This window comes from Homalodisca vitripennis, chromosome 1 (assembly GCF_021130785.1).
Source record: "Homalodisca vitripennis isolate AUS2020 chromosome 1, UT_GWSS_2.1, whole genome shotgun sequence".
Taxonomy (NCBI): Eukaryota; Metazoa; Arthropoda; class Insecta; order Hemiptera; family Cicadellidae; genus Homalodisca; species Homalodisca vitripennis.
The window spans coordinates 65,381,581-65,398,877 of NC_060207.1; the positions used below are offsets into that span (position 1 = coordinate 65,381,581).

General features: G+C 32.7%; 1 protein-coding gene across 2 annotated transcripts in view; it reads right to left on the reverse strand.

Moving 5' to 3' along the window:
- Positions 1-1,545: 1,545 nt before the first annotated feature.
- The window catches only part of LOC124363446, a 53,144-nt gene continuing 37,392 nt past the window's right edge, over positions 1,546-17,297 (reverse strand). For both annotated transcript variants that reach the window (XM_046818697.1, XM_046818701.1), the window contains exon 12: positions 1,546-17,241. In XM_046818697.1, coding sequence (XP_046674653.1) covers positions 10,396-17,241 — 6,846 coding nt within the window. In that variant the 3' untranslated portion in view covers positions 1,546-10,395. The remainder of the gene's footprint in view (positions 17,242-17,297) is intronic.

Consider the following 17,297-nt stretch of genomic DNA (forward strand, 5'->3'; position numbering starts at 1 on the left):
CAGTTTTCAACAGATGAAAAATCATTTGCTAATCAAATAGAATAGTTTATTTCAAAATTTCAATGTTAGTTTACAATGTTTTAAAGCTATAGGTATATATAGATATATATAAATAATTACCGTATGTCATAATAATGTAATTGCAGTTTTCCAGTTCGTAGACAAATGTGCAATGGAAACTATGAGCAGTCGACTGCATTTGAGCAGTATTTTAGAACGAGAGTCGAGGACTGTTGATGTCAGGAGGCACGGTGCGGCATAGCTGAGGAGAGCCTGCTCCGGAGACACATACTCAAGAGAAAAATACCGGAAATAACGGAAAAGAGGATTAGGATCAATCTACTCAACCGATATTAAAAGTTAAAATTTCAAAATTAATAAAAAATTATTGCCCACAAAATGACTACCTGCAAATTTTACATAGACGTTATTTACAGTAAATTTCTTTATAAAACACATAATTGTAACTTTATTTTGAAATAAATTTGAACCATGTTTTGGTAAATTGTAAAGAATGAAAATAATCAAATTTCCAGCAACTGATCAAACCAAGTTCCTATTACAAGGTAGTATTGTTTATTAACAGGCTTCATTAATGTGTCCTGCAGACAGATAAATATGAATACATAAAAGAAATTGTGTCAGCCTACTAAGTGCTTCAATGATGCTCAGTCAAATTCTATGGTTACATATGCATCATCATAGAACTCATTCTTATGTAGAAATGAAGTTTCATGCCAATTTTAAGACCTGTAGCTGATCTTATTCACAATATCTTGTCACATGATACATTCACATATTTGTTCATTGAGTTACAATTCATAGCAATGTTTAAATTAGATAAGTTGAGGTGGGTAAAGCCTAAAAATGAGACATACAATCAAGATAATTTTCTGTGGTTCAGTATGTACATGAGCTGATAAAACTACCTTGAGCATCATTGTTGTGTGTGGACACATGATTTACTATATTGGTTAAAATAAGACTAACATTGATGTAGCTTTTAAAGAAAATCAGAAATTGTATCAAAACTAGAAAAACAAAATTCAGATTATAAAATTGACGAAGTTGTTGATGTTGTCAAAAGACATTGTTTGAATCATGTTTGCTTGAATTCAAACTTTCAATTGCAAACCAGCTGGTAATTATCTGTAACATAGATACCTTACAGGCAGATTCCACATGGCCACAGTTTTGTTATAGAAAACTAAAATGTTTCATGCAGTATGATAAGTATGTTGTAAAGACAAAACCTATATCATTCCATATAAGAATAGTTTTGTGAATAATGCAAATGACCCCTAAACCTGCCACATACTATAGTTGTATTATTGACAGGTGAACCCAATGATGTACTTTTTATAAGTATCAATGTAAACAATAAAAAAATCTTTATTTTGAAGATTCTGTATTATTTGTTTACCTGATGAAGACTAAAGGCTGGTAACAACCACCAAAAGTACTCATTTACGCACACAACTGTACTTTGGAAAACAACACATTTTTATTTCAAAGTAATAAAAAGGTGACAAATAAACAAATTCATACTAAAAAAGGTTTGTATTACGAGACTATGTGCACATTAAAACACTTTATCTTACAGTTCGTCTGTATTTACAAGGGTCAATAAAATTATATGATGATACACAATATTACATCGAGAATGAAAATATTAAAAAAATAAAACCATAAAACAATAATTCGCTGTACAAAACAACAATAGATATCTGTACAAATTTACTTATAAAATGTTATTTACTAACCATTACTAATTATGAAAAAGTTAACAAAAATAAAGAGAACAGAAGACTGAAGAGACCTGTTATAAGTAATTATAGTGATATAAATAAGATACAAAACTTGTTGTGCAATATACTAAACACTAGACTTCCAACAGTAGCAAACTTAACATTGATCCTTTAACCACAGTATCTTAACTTCTTTTGAGAAGTTAAATTTAAAACAACAAAATATTTATTAACTTGGTCAATTTATAAGTAAATAATTCTGAAAATTTAATTACAATAATGATTGAAAAGATTTTGAGGAATTCCAATCACTGTGGAATACAAAAAATGTATACATTATACCACTAGAATAAATTGCATCTAACCATTATAATGCAGCACTTGAGAAAATAGATAAACCGTTTGGAAAACTTTCAATACCAGGTCCACTGTGGCTTATAAAAACATATTATGTATCATAAACGACTAGAAATAATGAAAGATTTTTAACGATCACAAATAAAATGTTACAGTTAAGAGAGAGCCTTTAGGTACTAAATTAGTAGTTTTATTAATAATGATATTAAGATTTTCTACAATATCATCAACCAACACTGTAAAACCAATTCCAAGTTCACAATAAATAACTTTGTTCCAAACAAACAAAAGCAAACTGTTTATTACACAATGCTGTAAATTTAATCCACTTTGTACATATTTGTTGGTTTGTATTTTTGAAATACATTCATGATTTTTTAAATCAAAGATAAGAGTTAATTATACTTCTAAATATTATTTCTTGAATTTATTTACCAAACATTTTGCTTTTACTCTTAAAAGAACAAAAGTTGTAAACAATAACACAAAAATTATACAAAACAATTTGGATCTCCTTTCATAAACAAACTAAATTATCAATACAACTCTGCACTATTATGTATATGTTATATATTTAAAACAATACATGGAAATTGAACAAAAACCATTTTTTTACGTAGACAAAAACAAAAGTTTGGCAGAGATTTGAACTACGATGTGCGTCCTTAGAGTATAAACCCTTGACAAGTTATTTATTGCTCAAATAATATCCTACATTATACCTTAGTTTGATTGTAACAGGTGAGATCTTGTAACAAGGCTCGGCCAAGGAAAAATAGTGACAAAACTGATAAAGCTATTAGTTTAACACAAAACAAAACTACACTGTATGGCAAGGCTACACACAATTAACAACACACAGTAACAACTGCACTGCATACACAAGAGTGAGGATGTGACTTGAGCTAGTTAAATAACGTTGAGTCAAAAAGTGTTAAAAGGGATGTTATCTAATCACAACTTTACTGACACTAAGGAATGCTGCTTCTGAATTTGAAAAAAAGTTATTTAAAATGAACTATTTCAGTTTATAGAAGATTAGTTACTACCCACTCCTGGCACATTTCATTACTATTTACTATCTGAAGGTTGTTTTTCATATTTCGCTTTTGTATATTTTATGAGCATAATATCACAAAGAATATTTTTTGATACATTTAATGAATGTATATTAGTTTAATCGGCCTTCAAGAACACATTTTACCATGTAAATTTATCAATTTTCTTTTATCTCAAATCCTATTTTCATTTATTAAGCCAAATTACACTATATGTAATAATTAACATTTTAAGATATATTTTAATGATAAATTACTATTAGTATTAGAAATCCAAAATATCATACTAATGAAGTATGAATGTCATAATGGCTTACTAAATATGAATTACTACCATTGGTTAACAACGTGGTTCGTCAGACAATACGGTTAGGTTAAAAAATGTAATATGACCTTTTGTATCTAGAATGTTGAACTATTAAAATGAAATAATAATGCGTTTTGCAATATATTCTTATTTTGATCAATAAGCCAGCACTAAACTAGTGATGTTAATTACAAGTGTTTATACAAATACCGAAGAATAATACTATTCCACTCAAACTTAAATACAGCATCTAGAAAATGTATTATCATCACAGTATATAAGTACCACGTCAATGAAATACTAAGTTTCCAATCTCATCTATATCGTATAATGAATACCATTACAATTTCAGAATGTCTGACATCAAAGTTTCTTTTAAATTTAATAGAAATAAAACATACTACTTAAACTTTTAATGAGTCAACATTTTTAAGTAAACTTCACAAATGTTAGAATTCTAGCATTGGTTGACTGACAAATTTATACAGGACAGGAAACCTCAGTAAGGGATTTCCTACAATCAGATGGTGCCTAGTAACCCTGGCATGCTACGAAATTAAGTAAATATGCTAAGTAAATATGCAAAATTCACTGTGTAGTACATTATTTGAGGAAACAATCTCATGGCTGGAAATTGATGTTATGTAGCAGTCTTTACTATTGTAGAAAACTGTAGTTTTATTAATTTGTGATACTTCTTTATAAACTACTTTTGAACTAAACTTCAGATTGATTTTTAATTTGCAGGAGAGTTGGTCATGAAACTAGTTTTATCTACTGTTTACTTTTCTATTAATCATTGTTTTATAGTAATGAGTTTTTTGTTTTAAAATACAACATTGTGAGTTTTTATAGGTGTACACAGCTGTCCTTCATTATATCTAAGACTCATATTGCCTGGAGGCAGTAAAAAGACGTAGTGTAAACTTTCGGAATTAAAAAAAAAACTCATTAGCAAAAGAGTGAATAATTAACTTTTCTCTTCTCATAATAAGATGATTTTTACAACGCTTTAAAACACGCAAATTATTATGAAACAGAAGCAACATTCCTGTTATTTGTTGGTTTATTTGTTACATTTCGATTAAATGCATTGAGTTCAAATCTTAAATAGGAAGCACATTAAGAAAATCACAAAACAAAAAGTACAATGTACAATAACACAATAAAAACATTTAATGACATCTCCATTTTACCACAATGTTACCAATCCAAAATAACAGTAGACTAATAGTTATTTTTGACAATTTTGAGTACTCATAATTATATTCACAGTAATCAATTATATTTCAATTCCTTGTACTTGTTATTATTCTCACATAGATTAAACTTAATACTTATGCCATACTTTTGTATGCTTACTTAAACTATATAAATTACAATTACTTACAACCTTGAGTTTTGTACAATTAATTACTGTAAACTCGAGAACTCAACTGATAAACATATCAACCAACCAATTGTTTATTAAAGGAAAATCAAATTGAGAAATGAGATAAATTTAAAGCTTGTGGTTATTCAATGTTCACTAATTAAATTATATCAAAACTATTAAATAATATAAATATTTATAAAATTTATACAATTTCATTATGTTACTTTTTACAAACAAATCTTGACCAAATGACTTTATGTTGTTTCCAATAGCGGTTTAATTTAATTTATATTATTTACCAATCAGCACCACTTTATGTTAATATGAATGAGTAATGTTTATCAGTTGAAGTATACAACTACATTTCATCAGTTACATACTTTAATTTCAAATTTATATAGGCATCTCAGTTTCAGTACTCAACTAAATTAGTGATTTTTATGAATTAATACCCTTAAAATGTGTAATTCAAGTCTTAAGACGTAATTTCTTTAAAGTTCTTTCTTTCGCATATTACTCAAGTTGCTTATTTTTTTGGCATAGAATATATTGATTATAAATAAGTTCTTCAAACTTAATCCAACTTTGTTTTCTCCCCTCATATCTACAAAAGTAAAAATTACAAATTTATCAGCAGAAAAATAGTGCTATGCTTTTTCCAATAAACATTATCTACATCCTTTTGTAAAACTGTACTAAAATGAAAACATTGCTAATACAGATAAATAAATTTCTAATTTCAAACCGAAAATAAATTAAACTTGATTAAACTTTTGATATATTGTAGATTTTCTACACTGATAATAAACAAACCTTTTCTCAATTTAATTACAACATTACAAGAGATTCAGTGTGATTAGCTAAAAATAATAATGGAGGTTGTAATTCTGAGACATTGATATCAACTGAATGAGTTTACAATGATTACCGACAAAAATATCTGTCACTTAAATAAAAAATAAATGTTTACGGGCTGGGTAAATGAAAGAAAATTCAAGAATAAACAATATTTAACAAAGATCAGCTGTATTTATGTAATCAAATGCATTTTCATATTAAACATATAAAAAAATAACATTTACATAGTTGGCACACAATAAATAAAGTTTTTACAAAAACACAATGTACATATTTTGCACATGCCCTTAAGTTAATTAAATTTAACTATAAACAACAATAACACCTGTCAATTGTTTATGCTGCTTTTCACATATCATTTTTTTTATCAATAAAGACATCATTTACATTGATTATCTGATAAAAGTGAAAATATATACGTTAACAGAATGCATAAAATTAATACTTTTATGTATCTTAACTTGTCAGAGTCCACGCTTGCAGAAATAAAAAAATTAAAGTATTTGTCACATATCAAATTAACCACAGTATTAATTTCTTTTATAAAAAAGATGACTTAATGAATTAACTTAACCCTTTGCACTTAAGAGCAAGAGAGCCCGTTACAAACAAAAAGAGAAATATCCCAGCCTAACAACTGGCTGCTCTTGTTGATTTTTGGTTTATTACACACTTGTTTTTATAACTAAACACATAATTAAGGTCACAACAAGGCATTCTTAAAATCATGTCATTGTCTGTCCTAATGTATATCTTTTGATAGAAAGGTCCTAGAGATTTGAAAATTGATATACAAAGTGTTTCCTATAAAAATATGAATTTTTCTGGATTGATTAAAATTGCGAATGTGGAATTTTTTTAGTTGTAAACTTGGAGTCGCCAAAGTTCCGTATTTGAGAAGATTTTTTTAGATATGTGGCCTGCATGGCTTTATGTACACTTAATGTAAGATTTATACAAAACAAAAAAAGTGCAATTTTTTTTGAAAGAATTCAATTTTTGATTATTTTAACAACACAAACAAATCATAATGAAAATTAATTAAATAAGGTATTTTGATTACAAGAGATGTTAAAAATTGTAAACATTGTTTGGGAATGCAAACCCTTGCTCTTGTAACATTGATTATCTTGCATTTAGTATTTCACTAATTCTGATTGAAGCAGTGATATTACGTGTACAAGTGTTTCTATATTGTGTCTGGTTCTAACACAGCCCCAACAAAAAGGTCAGTGGATGGGGCTATTTCTCCCAATCCATCATCATGGGTAGTGCTGGTCGAGGAAATCGTATACCGTGAGCATATTCATAACAAGATACGAAATACGATAGAAATAGTACAAAAAAGAACAGAATTACCGGGGATGGTATTGGACTGTACTAAAGCCAGTTGGGATACAACAAAAACTTGCAAATATAATCGTAAACATGACTCATATAGAAAAGTTGCCTTTCTACTAGCTAGCGTACTCTCAATTTTCTTGATAACAATAAAATTGGTGAAATATGTGTCCCTTTCCACATCCTTTAACTATCCTGAAAAACACACTTTTATCAATATCACCCAGTACACATTTCTTGTTGTCTAAAGAACTGTATTAATTTTGGTATCAAAAGCTGTAGTTAATTCTTAAAAGAAGATCCTAGAGACTTAAAATTTGGTACACAAGTTCCTCGTGGTCCAAGGATGAACGCTATTGATTTTGGGGTCCAAAGATGAAAGGACAGCCTATCCGTCTGTGCAATAACTCTTCTATTACATTTAGTGTGGTCTTACGATCCACTGTTGTACAAGTTTTTTCTTCTATTATTCCTGTTATTTTTCAGTTTAGTTCCTATTTATTTTATTCTTGTTATAGCATTCATTCTTCAGGAATAAATAGAATAGATAAAGACATCAGTTATTTGTCACGATATTATAAATGTATCAATTAAAAAATATGCTAACGAATGTATTATATCATGTTAAGTTTTGAATAGTATATTTCCTACCAGTATAAGAGTAAATCACTATTGCTGTAACTCAGTACCAAAGCAACAGAAATTCGGTGACCAGTCAATATTGGAAGTACAAAAGTTGTTCAATTTACTGTTAATATACTTTTGAAAAGACATACAAGTCTTAGCAATAAAATTATACAAAATCAAAAATTTAATTTTGTTAAAATAAATATCAAGATTTTAATTGTGTTAATTTTGACATAGTATGGACCAGAAAACTATCACATTAGTGGAGTCTGTTAAAAAAGATGGTATGAAATTGTCAATAGAACAATAATTTTTAAATGAAATAGAACTTGGAGAATCCTGAAAGATTTTTCAAGGCCAATGAAAGTAACCTCAAAGATTTGTGAAGGCTACTGAACTCGGAGAAGACTGAAAAATTTTTGGAGACCACTGAGAAAGTTCAAATTTAGGTGGGATTTGGCTGAAGCAGACAAATCTAATAGAAATAAGTATATAGGAGGCACATGATGATTGTTGGACGGATAAGTTCCTGCTGGGATGTCAGGCAAGTAAGAAAACTTGCATGAAAATAAAACAGCTAAAGAAAAAAACCAACCATTTCTAAAAAAATTAAACAAACAATTTGATTACGGGATGAAAAATATGTTATCTGATCAACAACGTAAATAAAAGCTTCTGGTTTTGTTTTAAGAATGTTTTGGTTATATTTATGTTTGTATATGATTTACCTAAAACTCAGTTACACATAACAGGCCACAATATGTGTAGGTTTATTACTGAGTATGCTAGTAAGTGCAGGCAAGCCAATGTACCATTTATGTCAGTATAACGGGTTCTCTATCTTCAATATTATGGCCTACCACTTTTTTTAGATCTCATAACTCTTGATTGCGATAATAGGCTATTCAATATTAACAATGGCAAAAAAATTAAATAGTTTTATTCTTTCATTAATTTAAGTTTATGGCTTAAAACAAGTATGTCATAAAAATTTCAAAACTCAAATAATATTCAAAATTTTGAATTTTATTTTAATTTTAATCCTAACTACATGTTAATGTACAGTATGAACTACTAATTGAAAACAATATATCTAGTAGTTATAGTATACTGAGTTTTTAATAAAATCAATCTTGTTGGCTAACCAGCCTCTTTTCTTAATATGCTTTCTCAAATGCTTTATTTCACACTTTATTATGTAAAATTTGATATGTATCTTCAGAAATGTTATGGTTGTGTTTATTTTGTAAACAGGTTTAAAAATTGAACAAATTTATACATGTAGGAATGTATGGGCCAAATATTTATTAATTACGTAAGTTTGTATTCATTTAAATTTAAACTGGGGAACAATACCTACATCAGTTATTTTTCATAATTTTGAAGATAAAACGTTGGTTTATCCATCATCACCCCTTATTCTTGTGACAATGAAATTAACATCTTGTTCATACTTATCATTTCTATAACGGAAAGAGCTGTACATTATAGAATGTTGCTGTTACAATTAGTTTAAAATACAATATCCTCCATGTAAGATTTAATTAAATCATATAATATTAATAAAATTCCATAATTTCATAAAAGAAATTCAGTTTCAGCAGGATACATATACTTTTTGTAAACATTGTGTCAAAACGTAACCAAATTTAAATGTAGTGCTATTTTTTAACTTATAATTTTAATTTACGATTGAACTTAAATTAAACAACCTTAGGAACTTAAAATTTTAAGTAAATTTAGAATAATTCATTTAACAATGAGAACACTAAATAAGTGATAAATCATAAACATACATAATTAGTATCATAGCTTGAATACAAAGTATTTTTAAATCACATAAAAACGTGAAAAGCAGCTAAACAGTAAAGACAGATTTATTTAAAGCTAATTAATTTTTGTAGCCAGTAATGAAGTTTAAGTTTAAGAAGATTATTTATTTATTTAAACAGTGAATGACTTTTTATGCTTGAAGTTTTAATAAACTTCTAAGCACGTGACTCTGATGTATGTGTAACGTCTTCATTATATTGCTTAAGAAAGAAAGGAAACTGGAGAATGGTCAATAGCTGGCTACTCTATCTTTACAATAATTGTTAAATATTAATAAAAAAAATTATTCTCTCTGTACATACAAACAAATGTTAATAATAGATTTAACCATTACTTACACAGCTCATTTACAGTTTCTGTAGACTGTATATATATATATTTATATTTAACATATTTATATATTTTACAAACATATATTAAAAATACTCTAAAAAATAGTACAAATAATACAGGACATTCATATACACATAATAAATGACAGAACACCTAGTATATACAAAATTACAAGAAACAGTAATGATAATTGACTTTTGTACACTATTTTTCCTTTGCACTTTGTCAAAATGTCTATAACCTATATAAATACACTGTGCAAATGTACATGAATTTAAACAAAGTAGAAGTTTACAGGATAGGCCTACTTTCATTCGCACTTTTATAAATATTATAACAAACAAAATATTACAAATCTGTATCACTTTTTTAATAGTTACACAACTTCCTGTAAAAGGCTGTACATAGCTGGCCCACTCTGAGTAAGCCTTAAATTCATCACTTAGTGAAGACAACAGATTGACTCTATGCATCAACGTACATAAAATTGTCAGATCAGAGAAAACAAAACAATAAACTTTATGCTAACTTATTAATTGCTTAAAAAACCCACTAGCATCACCTGACCTCGCAATCTTGACTAAGAGGTAATGAGCTGGCCGCCGGAGCCTGGACTGCGGGTGGAGTCTCTTCACTACTAGGTAAAGGCTCTTTCATCACATAACCTTCTTCACACCGGGAAAGTTTTAACCTAATTGGCGTTATTTTGGACGTCCGTACTTTATCTAGTTCAGAACACTCACTAGTTCTTGAAGCTGGGGGTGGGTTTGTGGGGGAGTTTTCACTGGGGACCACTGTTGTCTGTTGTGACTGTGCACTACCACTGTCTTCACTACGTTTACCAAACCTAATGATCAGTTTAGGTGTTCCGTCGGCGATCACTTTGATCTGTGGTACTTCTGTACCCTTTTTCTTTTTACGAACTCCTGAAATCTCCTTATTTTTCTGTTTCTCTTCTTCATCAAAGTCAGCCATAACCATTTTCCTAAATTTCATGCTTTCTCTCTTGAGTTCTTCTACAGAAGGCATCGGGACACTACTCAATCTTTTCTTTGGTGGACGTTCTCTTAAGTTCTTCTTCTCATCGTTGCTAGGTACAGATATTACATTGGAGTCTATAGAGCTGCCTCCTATTTTGATCTTCAGTTTTGGTGTGACAACCGTAGGCGCACGGGGTTGTCTGCCTCTTCTTTTAAATGGTTGGGATGATTCTGAAGCAGAAGGAACACTGCTGTTTCTCCTCTCATTGTCATCTTCTATAGCCTCTATATCATTGATTGGTTTTTCTTTGCGACGTCTTTTTTCACTGGAAGTATCCATCCCTGCGTTGTAACATTTATAATCCTCACGAGTAGGTATACTCGTCATGGAAGCTACTGCCTTAGGTATCGTGATCACAGCTCTGCTCATGGGTGGTGCAGCTATAGGGGGAGCAGTCTGGCCTATCGCTGTAGCTACAACAGGTTCATCCATATTCTCTTGAGTCCAGTACTGTCTCAACAGTTCTTTTTTGCGCATTCGTCTTAAGTTTGATGTTCCTGTGGCACTTACAGAAGCTGGTATTGCTGTTATATTTGAGTCTGGAACTGTTGGTGGTAGAACAGGCTGAGTAGCTGGTACAACTGTGGAAGTATAATTCGCATCCAAGAAAGGTCCCTTAATTTTAACTTTCAGCTGGTTACGTGAGTCACTTAATGAACCCTTGTTAGCAGACAGACTGCCATCATTTTGGGAATCAACATTTGCTGGAATTTCAGCATTATTCTTAGCCTCTACTATTGATCTGTTTACTGAAGCTTGTTCGAGCTGGCCAAGATGTTCCAAGTCATCCATTACATAATCCTGATGATCTGTTGCAGAGTTTGTAGTGAAAGCACCTATCAGATTGTTGTGGTATAAGCTGCTGCTAGCTGGTTCATAAGAACTGTTATAGGTTCTCATGTCAACAGGTCCAGGTAACAAAGGTTGAACAACATCTGGGAAGCTTTCAACCCTCGGTTGGTCGACTGGTGATATTTCTTCTTCATTGTGATTCGGGATTTCACTGATTGGTGATGGAGGCCGGAGATCCCTAACATCAGCTGAATAGTTAGACCTCAATTTTGAATTTTGAAGAGGACTTGTGAATTTTGGTGAAGATGATGAATCTCTAGATAAAAATGAGCTGTCCGATGATTTTCTTTCGTGAACATCAGTTGAACGCCTGCGTTCACGCATGGCCCTCAAGTTTTCCAAACTATTATCAATATCATCATCAAAATCAAAATCATAAACTGTACCCACTAATTTACTGTGTATTGTGTTTGGATCTGGATGATGATAATGTTGATGAACTTGACCTCTACCTCGCCCTCTCCCTCTCCCCCTGCCTCTTGTAACTCCTCCTCTGCTACCCCTTCCTCCTCGTCCTCCCCTTCCAGTATCTCTAACTCTAGATGGTGTTTTTGGGACCTCTGATTGACGAGGAGAAATTCCAGGTGATTTGGCTGGAGATTTTTGTTGTTGGATAACTCTGGCAGAAGATCTTGTTGGTTTTGCAGGAGATTTTTTCCCGGCTGCTTGTTTGGGAGGAGGAGGAGGTGGTGGTGGTGGTGGTAAAGGAGGAGGAGGTGGGTTAACTTCTTCAGTCTGAATGCTTTGAGGTAAATGATTGAAGGTTTCTGTATTCTGAATAGGAGACTCTGGAGGCTGAAGCTGTCGACATGATTCAGGAAATGGTGCTGGAGTCATTGGGGGTTCATGAATTGAGGGTGTCATAGGTGTCAGGGGTGGATTCGGAGAAACCATTGCAGCAGTAAGAGCCATATTATGTGATGAAGATGTAAATGCTGCAGTGCATGGTGTTGGAGGTATATGGATAGTATCATCAGACACCTTAGGCATCATTCCATGTGGACCTGGATAAGGTCCAGGGAAATGTGGAGGATATAAGCTAGCAGAGGGGAAAGGTATCTGAGGGCAGGCAGGTGGAAACATGCTTACTGGTGCAACAAACGGTGATGCTTCAGAGTAAGGGTGAAAAGGCTGACCATCTGGTAGAGCACATGGCCCATAAGGCATTGTATGGAGTCCTGGATACTGCACTAATTCAGGGATGAGGCTGGGGGTAGGGGGAGGAAGCTGGAAATCTTCCCTTTTTCCAGGATCAACATCTTCACGGTGAGATGAGGATGAAGAAGAAGATGCTGAAGATGAAGAAGAATGTCTTGATGGAAGAACTTCACTATCTGCCCATTTATTTCTTCCATGCATATCTGTATAAGGTGATGGTATGGGCTCATAATGATGCGGAGGTAAGCCACTAGGTGGAACCCATCTCTCATCCGCTTGTGCACTATTGCTTCTATCCACCTTCTCCCTTCCAGGTACTTTGTCAACATCTATTGTCATCCCACATGGCTGATAGCCATATGGATCTGCCTGATGGTATGGTGGTATTTCATGCTTTTCTTCATGACCTCCTTCAATTATACTATTGTGTTCCACAGACATTTCAATATTAGTTTGATGTTCTGCTGTTGATTTCATAACATCAATAGAGCACTCTACTTCTGCTGGTTTCAGCGAATCATTGGTATCAATAGTTGCAGGTGCTGGTGTTGGTGGTTCAGGTATAGGTTCTTCTATTGATTCTTGTTTAGATTCTTCAATTATTTCAGAATGAGTTGGAGGAAGTTCTGATCCAGGAGTCATTGGTTCTGAAGGCTCAGAGATATTGGTTTTCTTTGCATATTCTATTCGCAATTTCTCAACTAAATTTAGGGTCTCACGAGCACTATCTTCTTTAGAATCTTCTTTAAAGAAAAAGTCACTTCCAAAATTAAATGTAAGAGGCTGAGTTCTTAAAATTTCATCAGAGTTTCTTGGTAAACCAAAACCATCATCATTAACAGTTTCGTCTACAGCCAACATGTCATTACCAAAATCAAAAAGATCTGCAACAGCAGCATCTTTGGTAGGTTGTTGAGGCGAGAATATTGAGCGCTGCTGATATGCAGGTGCTGACAAAGAAGATGTTCTGGAAGTAATTTTCTTGGGCTCCACATCAACCTCAACAACTTGAAAGTCACTAACTTGAGCATCATTATTTCTTTCACTTTCATAAGTGCTATTGTGTTTGGATGTTAAATCATGCTGGATGTTAGCAGAGACTCTAGTAATTAGCGATTCATGAACATTTATATCACAATTACTATTTCTTCTAACTGGGGAACTTTCTTCTTTTATTTCCTGTTCTGAAGCTGGAGAAGGTTCTATTCCTACATGTTTTGAATTTCTATCTCCATTATTCATATCATCTAGTTTGTTGATACCTTCAGAAAAGTTTTTGGTTTCTAATTCATCAAGTTCTTTGTTTTTGGATTGACTCATTCTGTTTGGTATTTGTTTTGAACTTTGATCAGTTAGTTGTGTTTGAGAGACACTTTGATGTTTGCTCTTTTTCTCAGTGTAAGCATCAATTTTCATAATATTATTATTACCCTTTACAACATCTTGTTTATTTAAAAATTCACTGCTATCCTTTTTGACGGGTTCTGAAGCATCAGAATCAGATGTTTCTGAAATTTCAGAACTATCATCACGATTTTCTTTATAAGTTTCTTCCTTATATCTATTTTGGGTTTTTGGAGAATGTTTTTGATGATCTCTATTTCTCTCATTAGTTTTCCCTCCATATTTATCGGATTGTATTGATTCAGTAACTGGTGAAATGATCTTATCAATAGTTGTATTTTGGGTGATAATTGTATTACTTACAGAAGAAAACCTTTCTTCTAAAACTTTTTCAGCAAAAGCAATATCCCTTTCATTTTTGGAAAAGCAAATTTTATCTTGCTTTTCAAAGACACTATCAACTATTTTCTTTGAAATTACATTTTTCGACACTTCGTCTGGTCTATGCTCAACTGGTTCCTTTTCAAAAGAACTATCCTTTGATTCTTCTAATTTTTTATCACTTCTTAAATTTACCTTCTTATCAGTTTTCCGGCTCTCAGTTGTAATGTGTTGGGACTTGATTTTCTCTTTTCTGCCGACTTCTTCAGAAGATTCATCTTTTCTCCTGGTTGGACTGTGTTCTGAGAAGTCACTAGATTTTCTCTCCCTTCTATCTTGTTTGGATAAATCTTTCTTTTGTGGCGATCGAGAAGTCCTTTCCATTCCAGGTTTTTCATCATATTGGGGTGAGCTCGATCTGCTGCGATTCTTAGAACTGGTAACTGAGGAATGACCTTTGTGAGTATTATCTCCATGCTTGGTTTCAAATTGTCTGAATCTATCACTTGAACGTGATCTGCTCTTCCTTTCTCGTATTGAATGTTTGTCTTTGGATCGGGTTGATTCCTCTCTTTCAATAGGCGGCTGCTGAAGTTGAAGTTCAGGCCGCCCGTCGGAAGTTTTAAGCTTCTTATCGGGCGTCTTCCTGAATTTCTTAGAGGCAGCAGCCAACTTGGATGAGGAATCATCCCTTTTCTGCTGATCTTGACTTTTGAACTCCGAGAGTTTTCTTTGCAGGACAGCATCCGTTGATTTTCTTGGAGAGGGAGAAAGTTTTCTCCTTGCAGGTGATTCATTCTCTGATTCTGAACTACTGGTGGAAGAAGTGCTACTCTCTGCGGAATGCTGTCCCTTGTTAAGAAAGGGCGTATCCGGTTTTTTAATGATGTTGCTTTTCTTTTCAGAGACCTTTGTCTTTTTATCTTGACTATCTCTTCTGGGAAGTTTATTTTGAGAAGGTTGATCAAATATTTTCTTATCAGCACCTTTTTTAAGAACCATATCACCATCTTCACTTTCAGAGCTTGAAGAAGACGTACAAGAATCAGATGAAGAACTACTTGATGAGGATGGCGAAGAAACTGATGACTTTGGTGTTCTCTGAATTTTCTTTTCTGGAGATTTAACAGGTTGTTTAACAATTTTGTCATTTTGAAGTTCTTTCTTGGGTTTCACTGCATCTATTTCTTTTTTACTTTTTATTACATCAGATGGCTTCGTTTTATTTTCAATATCGGCATCAGGAGTAAGTGGTTGTTTTTGAGCAACTGGGACTCTTCCACTCTTGATATGCTCAGCTGCCTTCTTAGCTGCTTGCCGCTGTGGTACGTATGCAGGAAACTCCAAACTATCACAACCTTCTTTTTCAAATTCATATATGTCATTTGGTAACTTACCATCCAGTCTATGCTTTGAATCTTTGCTTTTTGGCTTGCTTGGTTTAGATTTTGTTTCATCAACCTGTACAGATACAACAACCTCTTTAGGGAGAGTTTCTTGATCTGCTGTTGGTAGATCTGGTTTAGACTTAATCTGTGTGCCCCGCATACTTTCTGTAGCTTTCTTAGCTGCTTGTCTTTGTGGAACAATAAGTTCTGAGGGTGTGGATTCTTTTGAATTCTTCTTTTTAATACTTTTTAGATCTTCTTTCTCTTTCTGATATTCATCTGCTGAGCTGTCAACCTTATCTTCTTCCTTCTTCTCACCCTTAAGAGATCTCGTACTCAACTTCCTGGTTCGTTTTCCTTTTCCATGTTGACTACTACCAGCAGAAAACTCTTTCATGGCTGCTTTGGTACGCATGACAAGTTGTTGAGAGTCACTTGGTGCTGTATCATCATCTTGGCCCGAGGGTTCTGAATCACTGTCTGAATATATACCACTAATCTTATGAGAATCTTTCTTGGAGGATGGTTTCACTGAAATGATTTCATCACTGTCATCACTCGGACCAGATTTATCTGTGAGTTCTTTCTCCATTTGCCTTAAGGATTTGCTTCTTGGTGATTCCCACTTGGATTTTGTAGATTTTGGTTTTGTACTGATTTCGTCCTCAGTGGATGAATCTATAATTGCTTGTGATACAACTCTCTTCTTGCTTAGTTTCTTCTCTTTGTTCAAAATTGAATTTTTCTTTACAGGTGTTGTTACTATTTTTGGTTTTCTGTCATCTCCACTCGATATAGCACTGTCAATGTCCATCTTATACCTGTTTTTATGGTCTGTTTCACTTCCACTTGACATGCTTCCATAAAGACTTCTTCGACGGACAACTCCGCCATTGAAGTACATTTTCTTATAAGGATTTTCACTTTTGTTTGATTTGACCAATCCGTTGAGATCGAGTTTCCCTTTGTCTTCTGGAGTGGGGGAAGCAATGCCAGCAATCCTGGCAAGGACGGTGTCGAAGTCTGTGCTAAGCTCAGGAGCATTAGCGTGGGAGTAGAGCCTATCATAAATGGAAGGGCCGTGATTCGCTTCTTTCACTGCTGTTAACTCCGTGCTGCTTAAAGTGTAACTTGGTTCTGTTAGGACTGACACTTGCCTATGGAATGTCTGCTCACGAAGCCGGAAGAACGATCTTGATAGTTTCTCTCTCCTGCTTACCATGTAACATAGGTTACGGACCTATAAAAAAAAAAAAGAAAATTAATCATCAATAAATGTAAATAATAAATATTCTA